Source organism: Electrophorus electricus, chromosome 2 (assembly GCF_013358815.1).
Source record: "Electrophorus electricus isolate fEleEle1 chromosome 2, fEleEle1.pri, whole genome shotgun sequence".
Lineage (NCBI taxonomy): Eukaryota > Metazoa > Chordata > Actinopteri > Gymnotiformes > Gymnotidae > Electrophorus > Electrophorus electricus.
In genome coordinates, this window is record NC_049536.1 from 27,089,010 (window position 1) to 27,106,247 (window position 17,238).

The following is a 17,238-nucleotide window of genomic DNA, read 5'->3' on the forward strand; positions in this document are numbered from 1 at the left end:
ACAAGGGAACACAATGCAAACACAAGCATGTGGCAGGGCTGAACCACACAGGTCAGGACTCTATGGAGCACTCTGGGACTGGCTGAAATTTTGTTGATGGTAGATTTAGCAAAAACACAAAAATTGTGAATTACAGGTACATATGTCAGCTTGGGAAAATTGTCAGCTCTAACATAGATTGTCAAGAACACGGACACAAGAATTGTTTTAGTGCTGAAAACATGCTTTATTGAATCAATTATAATAATACTCAAGGAGGTTGCATTTAAAATTAATACTACAGTTCTACATAAAATCAAACCAAAGTATAGGGCACATAGTTGTTGACTGAGCTGATTCATTCGTTTTTGTTCTTTGCACAGCAGATGTTGTTACTGTGGTGCACTTACTTGATTTTTGCCCAACAACAGTAAAGGTGAGTTCTATAGCTAGCACACAAACACACAATACAACAAAGCAATCCTCCAAGAGAAGGCTCTGCTTCTGCAAGGAAGTACAAGATAGACTTTCCATGTTGGCCAGGTGGTGTTATTTCTAAAAGTGTATTCAAGCAGTCCCTTGTCAGAAATAGAGCACATTAAACAGTTTAGCTCATTAAGTGCAGGCCGCTCGCACTTTGAGCCTGTCATTAAAATGGTGGTATGACATAGTCAGTCTGAACACAAGGCCCAGTTGTGCTGCTTACATGAGGGTAAGATGCAAACAGCACTCAGGGTCTTATGGTCAAGTTATAAATTCATTTGAGTATTGTAATACTGCATGCACAGATGTACAGTGCATAACTTTGTCTCTTTAATTTAGTAGAACTTCAACAGGGAGCCTCTCTACCTGTTGAGGCAATCTTAAGACTTCAACTTTTTGTTGAGGCACAGAGTTTAGTTTCAGGTTTAACAGGGTATTCGTTTCATTTGAAACTTTCTCCTGATAAACAATTAGTTCCATTTGTTTCAGTTATATTGTCATAAATAACAATTCATACATTTCCCATAACCGTTAAATTCGGCTATATACATTATGTACATGTCACAGAAAAATGGATCAAAAATCCTAGTCATAATTATCCAATATGGCACATTTTATAACAACTTTAGACTTTAGTCTAGTTTGGCATAAATTAATGTCAAGTTTGGTATAAAAATAGTTCATATTTACAGGAACAGATATCCAGGTAGTTATCAAGTAAATATCTTTTTTTTGTTCTTTCAATAAATAAAAAGGCACTTAATAAGGCAAGGGGGTGAAATGATGGTTATTAGTTTTACAGTGATCGAATGTTGATGGTGACTGTTGCCATGTCAGATCCATGCTCATTGGAAAGTTTGAGGGTGTACAAGCCAGCATCACTCTGTTTTACACCAGTGATGATGAGTGTGGTGAGATCCTCAGTTGTCTCAATGTGGAACCTTCCACTCTCTTCAGCAGTTGGAAGTGTCTTTCCTCCACGGGACCACTCAATGTGAGGTGAAGGCTCGCCAGAGAAAGCACATGCTACTGTCAAAACCTTTCCAGTTTCAATACTGATGTCTTCAGGGAGGGCTTCAATTCTTGGAGCTGAACCTTTAAAGCAGAATTCCATTCAGGAGATGTGTAATTCATGCAAAGTGGTATAAATATTAGAAATGCTTATACTGTATATACCTCCAGGAAGAAACTGACTCACCTTGACCGCTATGCAAAATGGCTCTTACTGTGGTTCCCTCGGCCTGTGAATGACTTGACATCATGCTGCTTGAGCTCATAGCATACGCCGATTCAGAAGTCATGGAGGACATGCTGGACATGGACATTGTTTCAAATTTCATTTCAGCCATGGTGGAACTGCTAAATGATGTCTCTTGCATAGTACTTTCCATGTGGATAGATTTTGAAGAGAAACTTTCTTGCATGCTGCTGACAGCAGCACTCTCCTTCATTAGCACTTCAGCCCCCTCTTGGGTCTTGGAGGACACTGATTCTGTAAATTAAGGAACCGTCTTTAGTATTTGTGTTAATATCATAAAGTGTAAGGAAAATAAAAATTTTATATGAAACTGAATTTACCTTTCACAGCCATACGTGTAGACACAAAAGTCGTTACTTTTTTAGAGATGGATTGGAACACTTGACCAACAAATGAGAATGATGTTCTTGAGACTGCTCCACCTTCTCCAGTCATTTCACAGGAATATTCACCCTTATCATTCTCAGACAGATCAGATATATAAAGACAGCATGTGCCATCAGCAGCTGTATGGATCTGATAGTGATTACTCTGGCTCAGTTTCCTGCTATCTTTATACCACAAAACCTCTCTCACAGAGCTGTCAGCAACACAAATCATCTTCACCTTATCTTCAGATGCCTCAGCTTTAAGTTGCTGGAGAATCTTTGGTGGTGATTTCACAGTAAGAGGAGATTTAACCCTTTTGGGTGATGTTATTGGCTCAGGAGACTTGGCCATTGGTGGGGTTTTCACCCTTTGAAGAGAGGTGGATGGCTCAGGTGATTTCATGCCTAATGGTGATTTTACCCTCAGTGGAGAACTAATTGGTTCAGGAGATTTTGTGCCTGTTGGAGATTTAACTCTTTGAGGTGGGGATGTTGGCTCTGGAGACTTAACTGGAGTTGGAGATTTCACTCTTGGAGGGGAAGCTATTGGTTCAGGAGACGTCAGGCCTGTGGGAGATTTAACTTTCAGAGGGGAGGTAATTAGTTCTGGAGACTTCACTCTTGGAGGAGACTTGACTTCAGGGGATTTGACTGGGAGTGGGGACCTGACTCTGGGGCCAACAGTCCCTGGCTCAGGAGACTTTACCCTTATTGGAGATTTGACACCCTCAGGTGATTTGATCTCAGTTTCAGGGGACTTAACACCAGTGGGTTCTGGTGACTTCATGGAAGGCTCTGGAAACTTAACTGATGGTACTGGGGATATGACTGATGGCTCTGGAGACTTAACTGAAGATGTGACAGAAGATGCAGGAGATTTTGCCAAAGGTTCTGGTGACTTCACAGGTACTGGGGTTTTTGCAGAAGGCTCAGGTAATTTCACTGCTGCCTCAGGAGGTTTGACTTGGGAGGGTGCAACAACCTTTTCTTTTGGTGCTGGTTTGTAAATGGTCAAGGTAAACTTTGCCTCTTGCCTTCCCTCTGAATTTTCAACCACTACAGAGTAGCTTCCTTCATCTGAAAAGTCTACTGAAGATATTTCAAATGTAGACTTGTACTGTGTTGTTGTCACTTGTACACGATGGGAAGTGATAACAATACGTCCCTCATGCATCCATGTAACACTTGGCGCTGGCTCTCCATCAATGTCACAGGTAAATTTTGCAAATTCACCCACAGATACTATTAGAGACTGTGGTTTGGTGAGTATTTGGGCTGACAGAGTGGCTTTGACTTTCTTAGTAGTTACTGCTGTTGTAGATGTAGAATCAATTCTTGACTTAGATTCCAATGATGTATATCGTTCTAAGGAAGAATATGAAGTAGATGATAGGTATTCAGTTGATGAATGTCTGATAGGTGATGATGCAAGCCTTTCAGACTCATATTTTTCACTTGCAGAAGCTTCATGTATCTCAGTAATTTTCGTCTTGCTTTCTTTGATTTCTAAGTGTGTTCTTGAGGCAGAAGAGGCCCTGATTGTTGTTGTGTGGTAATAATCAGTCTTTGTCAGTTCAGGTACAAATAGCGTTGGAGCCTCCTCATCTCTGCGTCTTGAGGAGTATGTTGTAAATGCTCCTCCTGATACATCAAGAGTTCCATAATCCGATGCTTCTCCCTTGGCGTTTGTGCAGACAACACGATATGTGCCACTATCCTCTGCTTGACAATCAGTAATATGGAGAGTCAGCACACCGCTCATGTTTGTAAAGCAATATTTGTTGCTCTCATGAATCACTTGTCCATTATGAAACCACTGAATTTCACATTCTGGCTTCGCTTGGACATTCATAGTGAATTTAGTGTCTTGACCACTTGGGACACGGTGTGAGCGCATTCTAACTGTGATGCGTGGTGCATGGTCAAGACTGAAGGGTTGCTGTGTCACAACCTGATACTTCCGCTCAGATTTTAGAGCAGCTTTTCTTGCCTCATATCTAGACATGATGTCAAATCGTGCAGATCTTTCAAATCTTGAAGAGGACCTTGAAGACCTCCTGTCAGGAGATATTGGACTAGGAGACCGTGGACGTGTCCTTTCAGGAGTAGGTGACCTCCTCTCTATTATCTCACCTTCCTCAGCTTCCACTGGCACACGTACACGCGGTGGTCTGATCAGTTCAGAGACCGGGCGCATCAGTTCGATATATGTTGGAGATAGAGATCTCCGCCTCCTTATGAAATGGGAAATGGGTGGTGGAGAACCATGATGTTTCTCTGCCATTAATACGTGTTTGGTTTCCTCTACATGTTTTACTTCAGCTTTGTGGACAACCCTGGGTGATGGACGGCGCAGTGCTGACAGTTCAAAGTGGACAGGACTTCCACTAGGAGGGGAGGCGGAGAATCCAAGTTCAAGCTCTTCCTCCAGCTTTTGCTTCTCTTCTTCAATTCTTCTCTTTGTCAAGTAGTCCTCTACAGACTGGATGATCTCCTCATCTGAAAGATCACCTAGAGAACGTCTTCTTAGTTTGAAGGAGACTTCTGACTCTGGTGATGGTGAGCGCCTTGCTGGTCTTACAGTTTCTAGATCATCTAGAGTAAGCTTTGGAATATGCCACCTTGGCCTGTACTGATCTGTAATTCTAGGGAGTGGCATAACATAGAATTGCTCCCATCTTGAAAGACGGATACGTTTCTGTCTTTTCTGCACAACTCTCTCCATGCGTTCAGGAATCTCATATTGGTCACAGAGTTTCTTATACCACTTCATGTCAGATAAAGGCACAAAGTGTTTGATACCCATGTCCTCTTCAAGAACGGTTGGATCATGTACAACGAGCATCTGGGAATTTCAGAAGGCATTCTAATTTCCTGCCTTCCTCCTTAATTTTCTTTATTTCTCTATCTTCTTTGTCAGAGATGTCAAATTCTCCCTGCACATGCTTTGTGCTCACGGCAGGCTTGTACAGTTCAGCAGCTTCTTTTAGTGCCTCTTGTGCTGCAGGATTAAGTATGGTCATTTCTGTTGCTGAGAACTCTTGTGCCATTTTCAGTGTTTTCTCAATTTGATTTTGTACATATATCTGTTTTTCTCCCTCACTCTTGAATTCTCTCCTTGTATAAGTTAGACGTTCAACCTTGAGTGTTGCTTGGCAACTTGCTGAACCAGCTGAGTTAGTGGCAGTGACTCTATAAATGCCAGAGTCCTCAATAAGTGTTTCTCTAATATGGAGAACATAGTAGTCACTATCTTGTTGAACAACTTCAACTTGTGGTCTGAATTCAAGAAGCTTGCCATCTTTTTCCCATTTCAGAGTTGGTGGTGGAATTCCCGACACTCTCAAATCGAAGTGGACACTTTGTCCCTCAACACAGTCAATATTTGCCAAGAGGCGTTTAAACATTGGTCTCATTGTGTCTTCAACAACAGCATGAGATTTTATGGTTAGACGTGCTTTGCAACTGTCTTCACCAAACCTGTTGTTTGCTACCACAGTGTATTCACTATCGTCCTCAAGCTCAACATTGTGAATCATTAGCTGATAAAGACCTTTGTCGCTTGTAAATGTGTATTTCTCTGGATCAGGTTTGATTCTGTGTCCTGCTTTTAGCCATGTTACTTGTGGCTCTGGGTGGACAGTTATAGTTACACCAAAGCGTACATCCTCACCAATGTATGCTGTACGGTTGTACAGTGGCAGAGTAAACTCAGGAGGCCTTTGAAGAAGTTTGGTTTTGTCAATTCTACGCTTAAGCTTCTTAAGTGAACGTCCAAGGAAGTACTCACGATAGGACCTCACACTCTCAACAAATAGCTCTGCATAGGCATTGTCTTCCCTGTCTTCACTAACAACATGGCATCTGTATAGTCCATCATCACGTTCCTCAATGTCTTTTACATAGATGCTTGCAATTCCATTGGCATAGTTGATTTCATACTTATGACTAGCTGTCAATTTATGAGAGCCAAAGTACCAGGTCACCTGTGTGTTTCTGTCATAGTTCTCAATGTTGCACATAAATCGGACATGACCACCTTCTTCAGCAGAACCATGCATAACTGGACCTGCTCTTAGGCCTTGCTCTGGGGGTCCAATTTTCACTCTGCCAAATGAAACATTCCTCTGGTTTCTGTACCCACCACCATAGGCAACACGAGCTGCCGAAATGACAGTGCTCCACTCCTTCTTGACAAGTGACTGGTAGTATCGTCTGTGTCTCAAAGTCTTTATAACCTTAGAACTGATGTTTTCGATTTTCATCTTGAGCCAAGGATGCTCCAAAGCCTCGGATGCAGTCATGCGATGTTTGCATTCTTTAGTCAGCAGCCTGTCAATAAAGTCCATTCCCTCAGTACTAATCTCTTTGAATGCTTCACTATCAAATATGTATTCTGCATTGGAGATGTGCTCAATCATTTTTAGAGATGATTCAGCTGCGAATGGATTGATACCACTGAGAAGAACATATGCAAGAACTCCAACTGACCACATGTCAGTAGCAGTGGTAACAAAATCACTGTTGTGTATTTCAGGTGCACAGTATTCTGGGGCAGTGAACTGAATTCTGATATTTTCTCCAGGTGTCAACAGCCTTGCCTGGCCCATTTCAATTATCTTGACTGTACTGCTCTTCCTTGTGGCATATACAATGTTATCAGGTCTTATATCAAAATGGCCATAGTTGAGGCCATGCAAAAACTTGAGAGCCTGACAAACTTGCCTCATGTACCGAACAATTTCTTGCTCAGTGAGGTCAAAAGTTGTTCCAAGACGCTCAAAGATGTCCATGCCTGATATGAATTCATAGATCAGAACATATTCCTCCAAGCTATCAAAGGATTCATGAAGATACAATAGGTTCTTGTGTCTTGCAATATTCAGTGTCTCAATTTCTCTTGCAACCAGCTCTCTATCTGCACCTTTCACCTTTATCATCTTAGCCAAGAATGTCTTCTTGGAGCTAATCTCAACACAGCGATGAACAATTCCAAAGTGTCCACACCGTGCAAGTTCCTCTGATATTTTGTAAAGAGAAGGCACATTCTTAACCTTAGAATGTGGTGCTTCCTCCTTTGTAACCTCTCTTGCTTCATCCACTTCTTCATCATAGTTTCTAATAGCATATTTGTCTTCCCTTGTTGTCACAGGCTCAGTTGGTACAGATGGGTGACTGAATCCAAATTGATTTTCAGCAATAACACGGAACTGGTATTTGGTCTTTCCAAATAAACTCATCACAGTATATTGTGCCTCAGATGTCTGGGCAACACGTATCCATCTGTCACCAGAGACTGGGCACTTCTCTATAATGTAGCTAGTAATTTCACTTCCACCATTATTTGGAGGAGTCCATGTGAGTGTGATAGTATCTCTGCCAATGTCACTAACTTTAACATCTTTAGGTGATTCGGGTACATCAGCAACATCAAGTTCAACTGTCTGCTTATCAACGCCAAACCGGTTCTTGGCACAAATTATATAGTACCCAGCATCCTTTCTTTGTACTCCCTTTAGGAACACAAGGGATGTGAAGGATCTTGTAACAATTACTTGATGGTATGATGTGTTACTCAGTATCTCTTGTCCTTTCTGCCATGTTATTGCAGGATCTGGTTTACCACTGATTGGAATCTTGATGGTAACCATCTCACCCCGAAGAGCATGAACAGCTCCCATACCTTGGAGATGTAGTGGTAAATGAACCTTGGCAGGAACTAGAAAAGAGATGGAGAACATTTCAGCAACAACATAGAGCTCTGTAAAATGACTATGATTTAACGTTAAAATATTATCAATGACATAAATTCATTTATACTAATTAATTACTTTTACAGACATTTTTCACTATATGTATTTCACTGTTCCCTATGCCCTCTGAAAAATATTTGTGTACACCACATTTTGCTCATCATTTTCTCTACTGAGAACAAAATATAATTTTTTTCTGTGTTCATTTTGTATGCTAATGTCCACTGCTCTCATTGGCCACTTTAATCAGGGGCAGGATGGATATTGTGCTGAGATGGAGAGCTCTGCAATATTTACAGACATGAACTATAATGACAACCACAGCTAGGACAATACATTAATGATACTTTAATGATGACTACAGCTAAGACAATATATTGATGCCATACATGTTTGAACATGAATTAGATGCAGGAGAAAAGCAGATGTGGCTGTAGTTGCCTAGTTAACAACACAACACTGTTAAAATATGTTTTAATGCCACCCAAGTTCTATCAGATTTATTGTTGACATATATACAAAGAAATTCATGACAAACATACCTTCAACATCAAGGGTTACAGTTGTAGAGATTGATCCTTCCTGATTAGTGGCTCTGATTTGGTAAACAGCTACATCATTCTCATCAGCATTACTGATAACAAGTTGGTGGTAGCCTCCCTTGAATTCCTGGATCTTGATCTTTTCACCATCTGGTAAAATTTCTTTGCCACCCTTGTACCATTTAACCACCGGCTTAGGATATCCAATAACCTTAGTGACAAAGGTTGCATTGGCCCTGTATTTTACACACATGTCTCTCAGTTCCTCCTTGAAGAATGGAGCACGGGGAGCTGTGTCAGACTTTGGAATGACCGGTTCTGAAATTTCACTCCAATCACTCTCTCCGCCAATGTTCTCACATTTGACACGGAATTCATATTCAAAGCCTTCAATCAGGCCTTTAACTGTATAGTGTGTCTCATGAATTTCCTCAGTTGTAACAGCAATCCATTTGTTCTGTTTCTTCTCTCTCTTTTCAATATAGTAACTCTTAATCTTGGCACCGCCATCACTGGATGGAGGTTTCCATGTCACAACACATGAATCCTTTGAGACAGAAGTAACAACTGGCTGGTGTGGGATACCTGGTTTTTCTGCAAAGTAGCAAACAATATTAAAAAAAATATTAAAAGCAAAATATATTAAAAGAGCAAACATTTCCTAGCATAAATACTCAAAAAACACTAAAATTGGCATTTATTAATGTTACTTACCAAATGGACTCTTGATAATAAGAACAGCTGGAATCTCCAGTGACTCACTAATACCATATTGATTCTGTGCAGAAACACGGAAGTAATATCCGGCACTCTCAATTAGATTTAGAACACGGCAAGTAGTTCCTGAGACAGATGATGATACAAGATGCCATTGCTCGCCCTCCTTTGCCTCTCGTTTTTCTACAATGTAATTTGTAATCAGTGAGCCACCATCGTCCTTAGGTGGCTTCCAACTAATGATTACAGAGTTCTTTAGGAGAGCTTCGACAACAATTGGTCCTTCAGGCATCAGAGGTTTATCTGGAATGAGAGCAATGGTGGTAAATATGAATATACTTTACATCCATATTTTCATTCATTTCACTTCTGACCCAGAAACACATTTTGAGTTTCATGTATTGCTGGGTAGAGGAAAGTAAGTTTTCTGGTGATACCAGTGTAATTGTAATGATAATAGTTAATGGTACATTTTAAATGAGCTATGGTAACGTTATTAGGAAAAATGTAAAAGAGAAGAAAGAGATACTAGCTTCTGAGGAAAACTAATTAGGTAACAAGGTACTATATGCACCTTTCTCTTGTAAGTAGCAAAAATGCTCTCATGTTTAAGATTTTCTTATGTACATTTAATGCTTGAATTTCACAATAGTACTGACATGATTTTAAAAAAAATTCAGAAACCAATAAAACCCCAAATTTATGTTGACCTAAAATCTAATTTCCCAAAACAAGGCTACCTAATGTCTGACACAAAACAATGTAACACATTACATATACATTTGATGTAGCCCAAACTTACCTTGGATTTCAACACGAAGCACTGTTTCGATTGTACCAAATTTATTGCTCATCTGAACCCTGTACTTGCCAGCATTCGTCTTGCGCTGCACATTCCTGACAACTAGATGGGTGTAATTGTCTGTGTTTTCAATAATTATATCCTCTGATGGTTTCAGGGGTTTCTTTCCATAGAACCACATGATTTGTGGGATAGGCCGTCCAATGTAGACAACATGGAGGCGTAGACTTGTTCCACATCCTGCATAGTATTTCTCCTTTAATGGAAATCCAGGATGGAATTGGGGTGCAGCCTGCAAAAAGAGCTTGCCACTGGTTTCAACCTCACCAGCGTCATTAATGGCTCTGCAAGTGTACAGACCTTCATCTTCTTGCTCATCTGTTAATACTGTTAGAGAATGATTTCTACCATCAGAGCTCATCTTGTATTTGCGACTCTGCATCAGTTCCTTTCCATATCTATACCATTTAATTTCAGGAAGAGGTCTTCCAATAATCTGGCAAGACAATGTTCCAGATTCTCCCAGATTTGTGGTGTTGTCTTTCATCTCTTCTTTCAGACTTGGTGCTTCTCCAACTGTAAAATAAAGAAGCATACAAATTAATTGCATAAACAAATTTATTTATCTCTGAACTAAAAGTGTACTGTTGAATAAAATAGACCCATCTTATATACATACCGCTCAGTTTGGTTTTAATACCCATGGCAGTTCTACGAGGTCTACTCAGTCCAGTTTCATTTTCAGCAAACACTCTAAATTCATATTCTGTTGCCTCCATGAGACCACCCATGGTGAATTGCCTGTCTTTTGAACGCTCCTTGTTGCATTTTTTCCAGGCACTTTCACCTGCTTGTCTGAACTCAATCCAATATCCTAGGATTTCTTTGCCACCATCCAATTCAGGGCGTAGCCAGTGAATGGTAATGCTATCCTTGGTAATGGAAATGATGTCAATGTCACCTGGTTGACTTGGTTTATCTGTTGAAGTAGGATAATAAATGATGTAAAAAATGAACTTATTACACAATAGATTTAAATGTACATTGTATAAATGTTTGTATTTGTTACTCACCAAATGGATCTTTGCATACAATTGCTTCAGATACTGGTCCAGGCTCACTTTCACCAACATCATTCTGAGCGACCACGCGGAACTGATATTGTGCATCAGGGATAAGACCAGTGAGAGTATACATTGTTGTCGTGATATGAGTCTTGTTGTGACGCACCCACTTCTCAGTGGACAACTCTCTTCTCTCGACGTAGTATCCAGTGACCCGTGAACCACCATCATCCTTTGGCCTTGACCAAGATAGACCAATACTTGTTTTTGTGACATCCATAATTTCTGGAGGGAAGCTGGGAGGCTCTGGTGGACCTAATTATAACAAGATAAAAAAAGGTCATTTGACTGTTACAGAAATGTGAGTAATTAAGTAATTAAAATGGTAAAAATACTTACAGAGAGGGGTCTTGGGCATAACTGATTCATCAGATTTCAGAGATCTACTAATTCCGAACTGATTCTCTGCTGAAACTCTGAAGTGGTATTCAACATTTTCCTTTAATCCCTTGACCACCAGTGATGTGTCAACCACACGAGAGTCCACAGTGTACCAGGCTGCCTTTGGTACCTCACGTCTCTCCACAATGTACCCAAGGACATCAGCGCCACCATCATCTGAAGGTGGTCTCCAGCTGACTCTTACAGAACGTGCTTGAATATCGTCAAATTCCAGAGGACCTTCAGGTGGATCTGGGCGTCCAATAACTTTGACTTTGATGTACACAGCTTTCTTTCCACATTTGTTCTCCAACACAAGATCATAAGTGCCAGTGTCATCTCTGTGGGCTTCCCTGATCATCAGCTCTGTGCGGTCCTCACCGGTGGCAATCATAGCTCTGTGAGAAATGTCTCGCCCTTCTTTTGTCCACTTACATATTGGATATGGTTTTCCCTTAATTGGCACAGAGAGTATGATGACTCCACCTTGTCTGACAATATAGCCCTCTTGATATTTCTTATCCAGCTCATAATCAGGATATTCTGAAACAACAATTCATTATGTTAAGGAACATGGACAGCAAAATAGGAACCTAGAGATATCAATAGCTAGGCACAAAGAAAAGTGTTAGCATAAAATGTTATGATTCTCACCAAGCATTTCTGTGACCTTAATCACTCCTGGTATTTCAGCTGGTTCTCCAGGTCCACCAGCATTGCACGCCATCACACGGAATCTGTACTCAGCACCCTGTGGCATATGTGTTAGTGTGTATTCACAAATTTTTGTTGGTGTTGTATTGCATTTGGTCCATTCGACCTGGTCAACCTTCTGCATCTCAATCAGGTAACCAATAATGGTGGCACCTCCTTCTTCTTCTGGGGGAGACCATGCCAGTGACACAGATGTCCTGGTGGTATCTGTGACTCTCGGATTCAGTGGTATCCCAGGAGGTTCTATTTGAGTTGAAATAAAAAATATTTTAAATGAGCACATTGTGATTTTTTTTATTTAATGTTTGTCTCAATGTTTAACACATATGTGAACACACTATAATTATTATTTTATACATACCGATAGGATCCATTGCAATCACTGGTTTAGAGCTCAAACTTGGTTTGCCAGTGCCTCTAGAATTAATAGCTGTTACTCTGTACTCATATTCAAGACCTTCAACAAGTCCTGTTGATCTGTATCTTGTCATTGTCACTGGATTTTTATTAATGCGCACCCATCTGTCAGATCCAGCTTCTTTACGCTCAATGATATAGCCAGCGATTGAAGAACCACCATCATCTTCTGGTGGTCTCCATGTAAGTGTCATGCCATCATGAGACACATCAAATATTTCAGGTATGCTTGGTGCATTAGGAATAGCTGTAAATGAACAGAAGATGAATTAATATGCTACTATTATGTTCAAATAATTATTTGATCTCTATCTCATATTTACTTTAAGAACTTACTTTTGGCACTCTTGCACTCAACAACTTCAGATTGAAGGAATGCACCAACGCCAAAGCGATTTGTTGCAGCCACACGGAACACATATTCCATTCCTTCAGTCAGTCTACTGAATTTGAATGCAAGCCTTGTGACAGATTCAGAAATAGGCAACCATCCAGGACGATGAGCATCACGCTGCTCAACAACATAACCACTTATATTGGCACCTCCATCCTTTTCTGGTGCATTCCAGCTACATGTAACAGATGTTGCATCAACTTCATCAATTCTCATAGGTCCAACAGGCACCCCAGGTTTATCTGCAAGGAAATACATTTAGTCAGATTCAGATGTTTTAAGTTATACACCTTAACAATTAACTTGAATGAAGAAATAAAATTATTCTCACCAAGAATGATGACTTTAATGATTTCTGTAGCTATTCCCATGTCATTCTTTACTTCTAGTGTATAATCACCAGTGTCGTCAATTGTGGTTTCACGAACTGTCAGTTTAGTGTATTTGACAGTTGTCTCAATCTTGATACGGTCAAGTGTGTCCTTCATCTTAACACCTCCAAAGAACCATGAGCAAGTTGGTGGTGGTCTTCCTTTGATTGGAATGTCAAGCACAATTGGCCTACCAGCGGGCACATTGATGATCTTTAGTGGCATACCAGCCAGATCAATCTTCGGCATAACTGTAGAGTGAACAACAATGACAGTTATATCAAACAAATATATTTATGTAATTTACAGTGTGTACTTTCATAGTACCATTTTAAATATTGTCTAAAAATGTCCTACCTCTCTGTTCTTGAATAGTTACAGGGGACATCAGGTCTCTGGGCTCACTAAGGCCTCTGGTATTCTCTGCTCTGATTCTGAACATATATTGCTCATTCTCATTCAGAGAAGCTATTGTATGCTGTGACGCTGATGCCTTCACATTAGCAATATTAATCCATCTGTCTGTTCCTGTCTTGCATGCTTCAATAATGTAGTTAGTAAGTCTGCTGCCTCCATCGTGAAGTGGTTTCTCCCATCCAAGAGTAACAGTGGACTTTGTAACATCAATCACTTGCAAATCTTGAGGAACAGATGGAACTTCACATACCAATACTGAATCACTGATTTCACAAGGTTCTCCAATACCATATATGTTCTCAGGCAACACTCTAAAGAAGTATCGAATTCCTTCCTCTAATCCAGTAATTCTATACAAGGTCTTCTTGCATTCATTTGTCACGGTTTTGTAAGATTTCATTGATGCTTCACGCTTTTCAATAATGTAGTTGTTTATAGGAGCCCCTCCATCAACAGTGGGAACATCCCATGTAATGACAACCGATTCTTTAGTGTAATCTTTGACTTTGACTGCACCACAGGGTCCAGGAGTATCTGCAAAACATAGCAATAGTTTTTATTGTTACTATCTATAATTGCCAGTTTTATTTAATTCAAAATTGTTCTGGAAGTAAACCTATTATCTCACCATAAATCTTGACAAGAATTGTAACAGTCTTCTTTCCAGATGGATTTTCTGCCTCAATTGTGTATTTGCCGGCATCATAACGGTGCACCTTCTCCACTGTCAAAACGGTGGTGCTTTCTGTTGTGTCAATGTATCCACGGGACTGGAGGTCAATGCCAGTTTTTCTCCAAGTAACAACTGGCATTGGTCTTCCAAGTATGAGTGCATTTAGATGCAGAGTGCTACCAGCCCTCAGGCAAACTGTCTTCTTCAGATCTTCAGGTAATTCAATATCAGGAATTTCTGAGGAAAAAAAAACATTTATTTTTCTAATCTGCAGGTCATTAGCATTAAAAATACTGGCAACAGTTCCTGGCAACAGTTTAAGTCATCCTTGAATAAATTAGTCTAGCACTAGGGGTTCTCCAAAAACTTCACTATGCTCAATCTGCATCAAAGGAAACATCCTAGTGTGTTTTAACAGCAATGTAAAAATAAAATATGTCCAAGCTTGAATGAATTTACCAATTCTCTCTGAAGGTGCAGTCTCCACAGTCCCTTGACTGAACTCTCCTGTGCCCATTGCATTCACTGCAGCTACTCTGAAGCTATATTTTTTGTTGCTTGTCAGACCAGCTGCAGTATACTCAGTGGTGGTCAGAATCTTCTGAGTGGCTCTATACCACTGTTCAGTTCCCTCCTCCAGAATCTCAATTACATAGCCCGTGACATCTGAACCACCGTCATACATAGGTCTGGTCCATGACATTGTTAGGCTGTGTTTGGTAGAATCTGTTATACGAGGAATTGATGGAGGAGCAGGGGTATCTATAAAAAGAATAGATCACATTTACTCTGCTGTGTATTTGAAAAGCGAATAATGTTAAGTATTGTAATGAGCCTCATGATGTGCTTAAACAGTAAGTTCTACAGTTACTCACATGTTGGCTCCCTGCAAAGGACATATTCAGATGCATCACTTGGTAAGCTAGTGCCAGCAGCATTAACAGCTGCAACACGGAATTGGTATTCACTTCCTTCTAAGAGACCCATAATCTTGAGTCTTGTGTCATAGATTGTGAAAGTTTTGTTCACTCTTGTCCATCTCACACTACTCTTCTCGCGTTTATCCACAAGGTAGTTTTTGATTTCACTTCCACCATCACTCTCTGGCTTCAGCCATTCAATGATGACATGTTGCTTTCCAGCAGCAGCAATTTCTGGTGCACCAGGCGGTGTTGGGATCACTATTATACAGAGAACAAGCATGAGTAATAATGTCCTTGTTTCTGAAGTTCATTTGCAAATCATTATTAACTATTAATTGCAATACAGTACTTACTATATGCATTTCTTGCAATAACTGGTTCAGACTCCAGTGGTACACCAGGTCCATATTTATTAACACCTCTGACACGGAAGATATATTCATTGTTCTTAATGAGTTTTGTGCTAACACAAGACAGGGTCTTGCATTCAGTTTCCATCACAACCCAATTGAGTCTACTGGTCTCACGCCTGTCCACAATGTAATGAGTGACAGTGTCTCCTCCATCCTCAATGGGCATTTTCCAAGAAACTGTGCATTTTTCCTCTGTGACCCTGCTGATTGTGATTTTACCCTCTGGAGGTCCAGGGGTATCTGTAATTAAAGAGAAGATTCATGAGATATTTAAAATCTGCAATATCCTTGTTTTAGTGATATATACTTTGTTTTAGTAATTGTATGATTTATTATTTTCTTACCAAGGACTTTAACACTGACAGCTGCCACCTTGGTTCCACTGGCATTCTTAACAGTCAATATATATTTTCCAGTATCATTTCTGTCACATGATTTGATGATTGCCATAGCTCTTGTGCTGGTGTATGTTAGTGAGTATTTGTCACCAAGCTCCAACTCCTTCTCACCCTTGGACCAGAAGACCTTGGGCTCAGGTTTACCACCAATTGCAGCATCAAGAACGAGGTCAGATCCAGCCCTAATAGTGACTATTTCACCCACAAGCTTGCTGTCTAACTCAGCCTTTGGTGGTGCTGAAAAAGGTTTAAAAAATGTGGGTATTAGAACAATAAGTGTTTTCTTACATCCAATATATATTCAAATATTTTCTGTAACAAACAACTTACTGTATTCATCTTTGCATGTAACGAATCCTGTTGATTCAGATGGCATACTATGGACGCCTGCACCATTTCTGGCAATGACACGGAATTCATACACCACTCCCTCTTCAAGAGATGTTATTATAAAGAAGTTGTCTGTAATAGTAGTGTAGTTACACTTCAACCAGCGAGTTTCATCATCATCTGAGGATGCCTTGCGTTCAACTACATAGCCAACAATCTTGCTGCCACCATCATTAAGTGGTTCAGACCATCTGATAGAAACTGAGGATCTTGTAATGTCATAAACCTCTGGTTTACCAGGTGGGTCTAAAAGAAAAGGGGTCAGTCAGTCTGTAAATAATGTGCTATTAATTAATACAATGATTCCAATAAAAGAAAACAAAATAAAAATGTCAAGTTAATACATACCAACAGGATTCAAAGCCAGCACTGGTCTTGAAGCTTCACTGGCTTTGCTAAGACCTGCAATGTTCATTGCATACACTCTGAACTGATATTCAAGTCCTTCAATAAGACTAGAGACCTTGTAGTGACACTCAAGGCATGGGATCTTGTTTTCCCGCACCCATAAAATGGTGTTACGCTCTTTCTTTTCAATCCAATATCCAGTCACCTTGCTTCCACCATCATGATACGGCACATCCCATTTAATAGAAATGGCATTAGCAGATACAGACACCACATCTGGACGAGTTGGTGGACTTGGTGGGACTAGAAAAAATAAATAATTGTTATGCTTTATGTAAGATTTCAAAAGAATATTTTATATAAAATTAACTAT

General features: G+C 40.1%; 1 protein-coding gene across 1 annotated transcript in view; it reads right to left on the reverse strand.

The window, feature by feature from the left end:
• Positions 1-202: 202 nt before the first annotated feature.
• ttn.2 (titin, tandem duplicate 2) overlaps positions 203-17,238 on the reverse strand; it is a 162,632-nt gene continuing 145,596 nt past the window's right edge. Inside the window, 22 exon segments of the mRNA XM_035536460.1 lie at positions 203-1,557; positions 1,661-1,954; positions 2,041-4,924; positions 4,926-7,807; positions 8,384-8,977; positions 9,098-9,403; positions 9,903-10,478; positions 10,582-10,881; positions 10,976-11,281; positions 11,366-11,950; positions 12,062-12,364; positions 12,483-12,785; positions 12,875-13,174; positions 13,264-13,554; positions 13,661-14,254; positions 14,349-14,630; positions 14,853-15,155; positions 15,269-15,574; positions 15,670-15,969; positions 16,074-16,364; positions 16,458-16,763; positions 16,866-17,168. Of these exon segments, the coding sequence (XP_035392353.1) occupies positions 1,259-1,557; positions 1,661-1,954; positions 2,041-4,924; positions 4,926-7,807; positions 8,384-8,977; positions 9,098-9,403; positions 9,903-10,478; positions 10,582-10,881; positions 10,976-11,281; positions 11,366-11,950; positions 12,062-12,364; positions 12,483-12,785; positions 12,875-13,174; positions 13,264-13,554; positions 13,661-14,254; positions 14,349-14,630; positions 14,853-15,155; positions 15,269-15,574; positions 15,670-15,969; positions 16,074-16,364; positions 16,458-16,763; positions 16,866-17,168 (12,908 nt within the window). The 3' untranslated portion in view covers positions 203-1,258.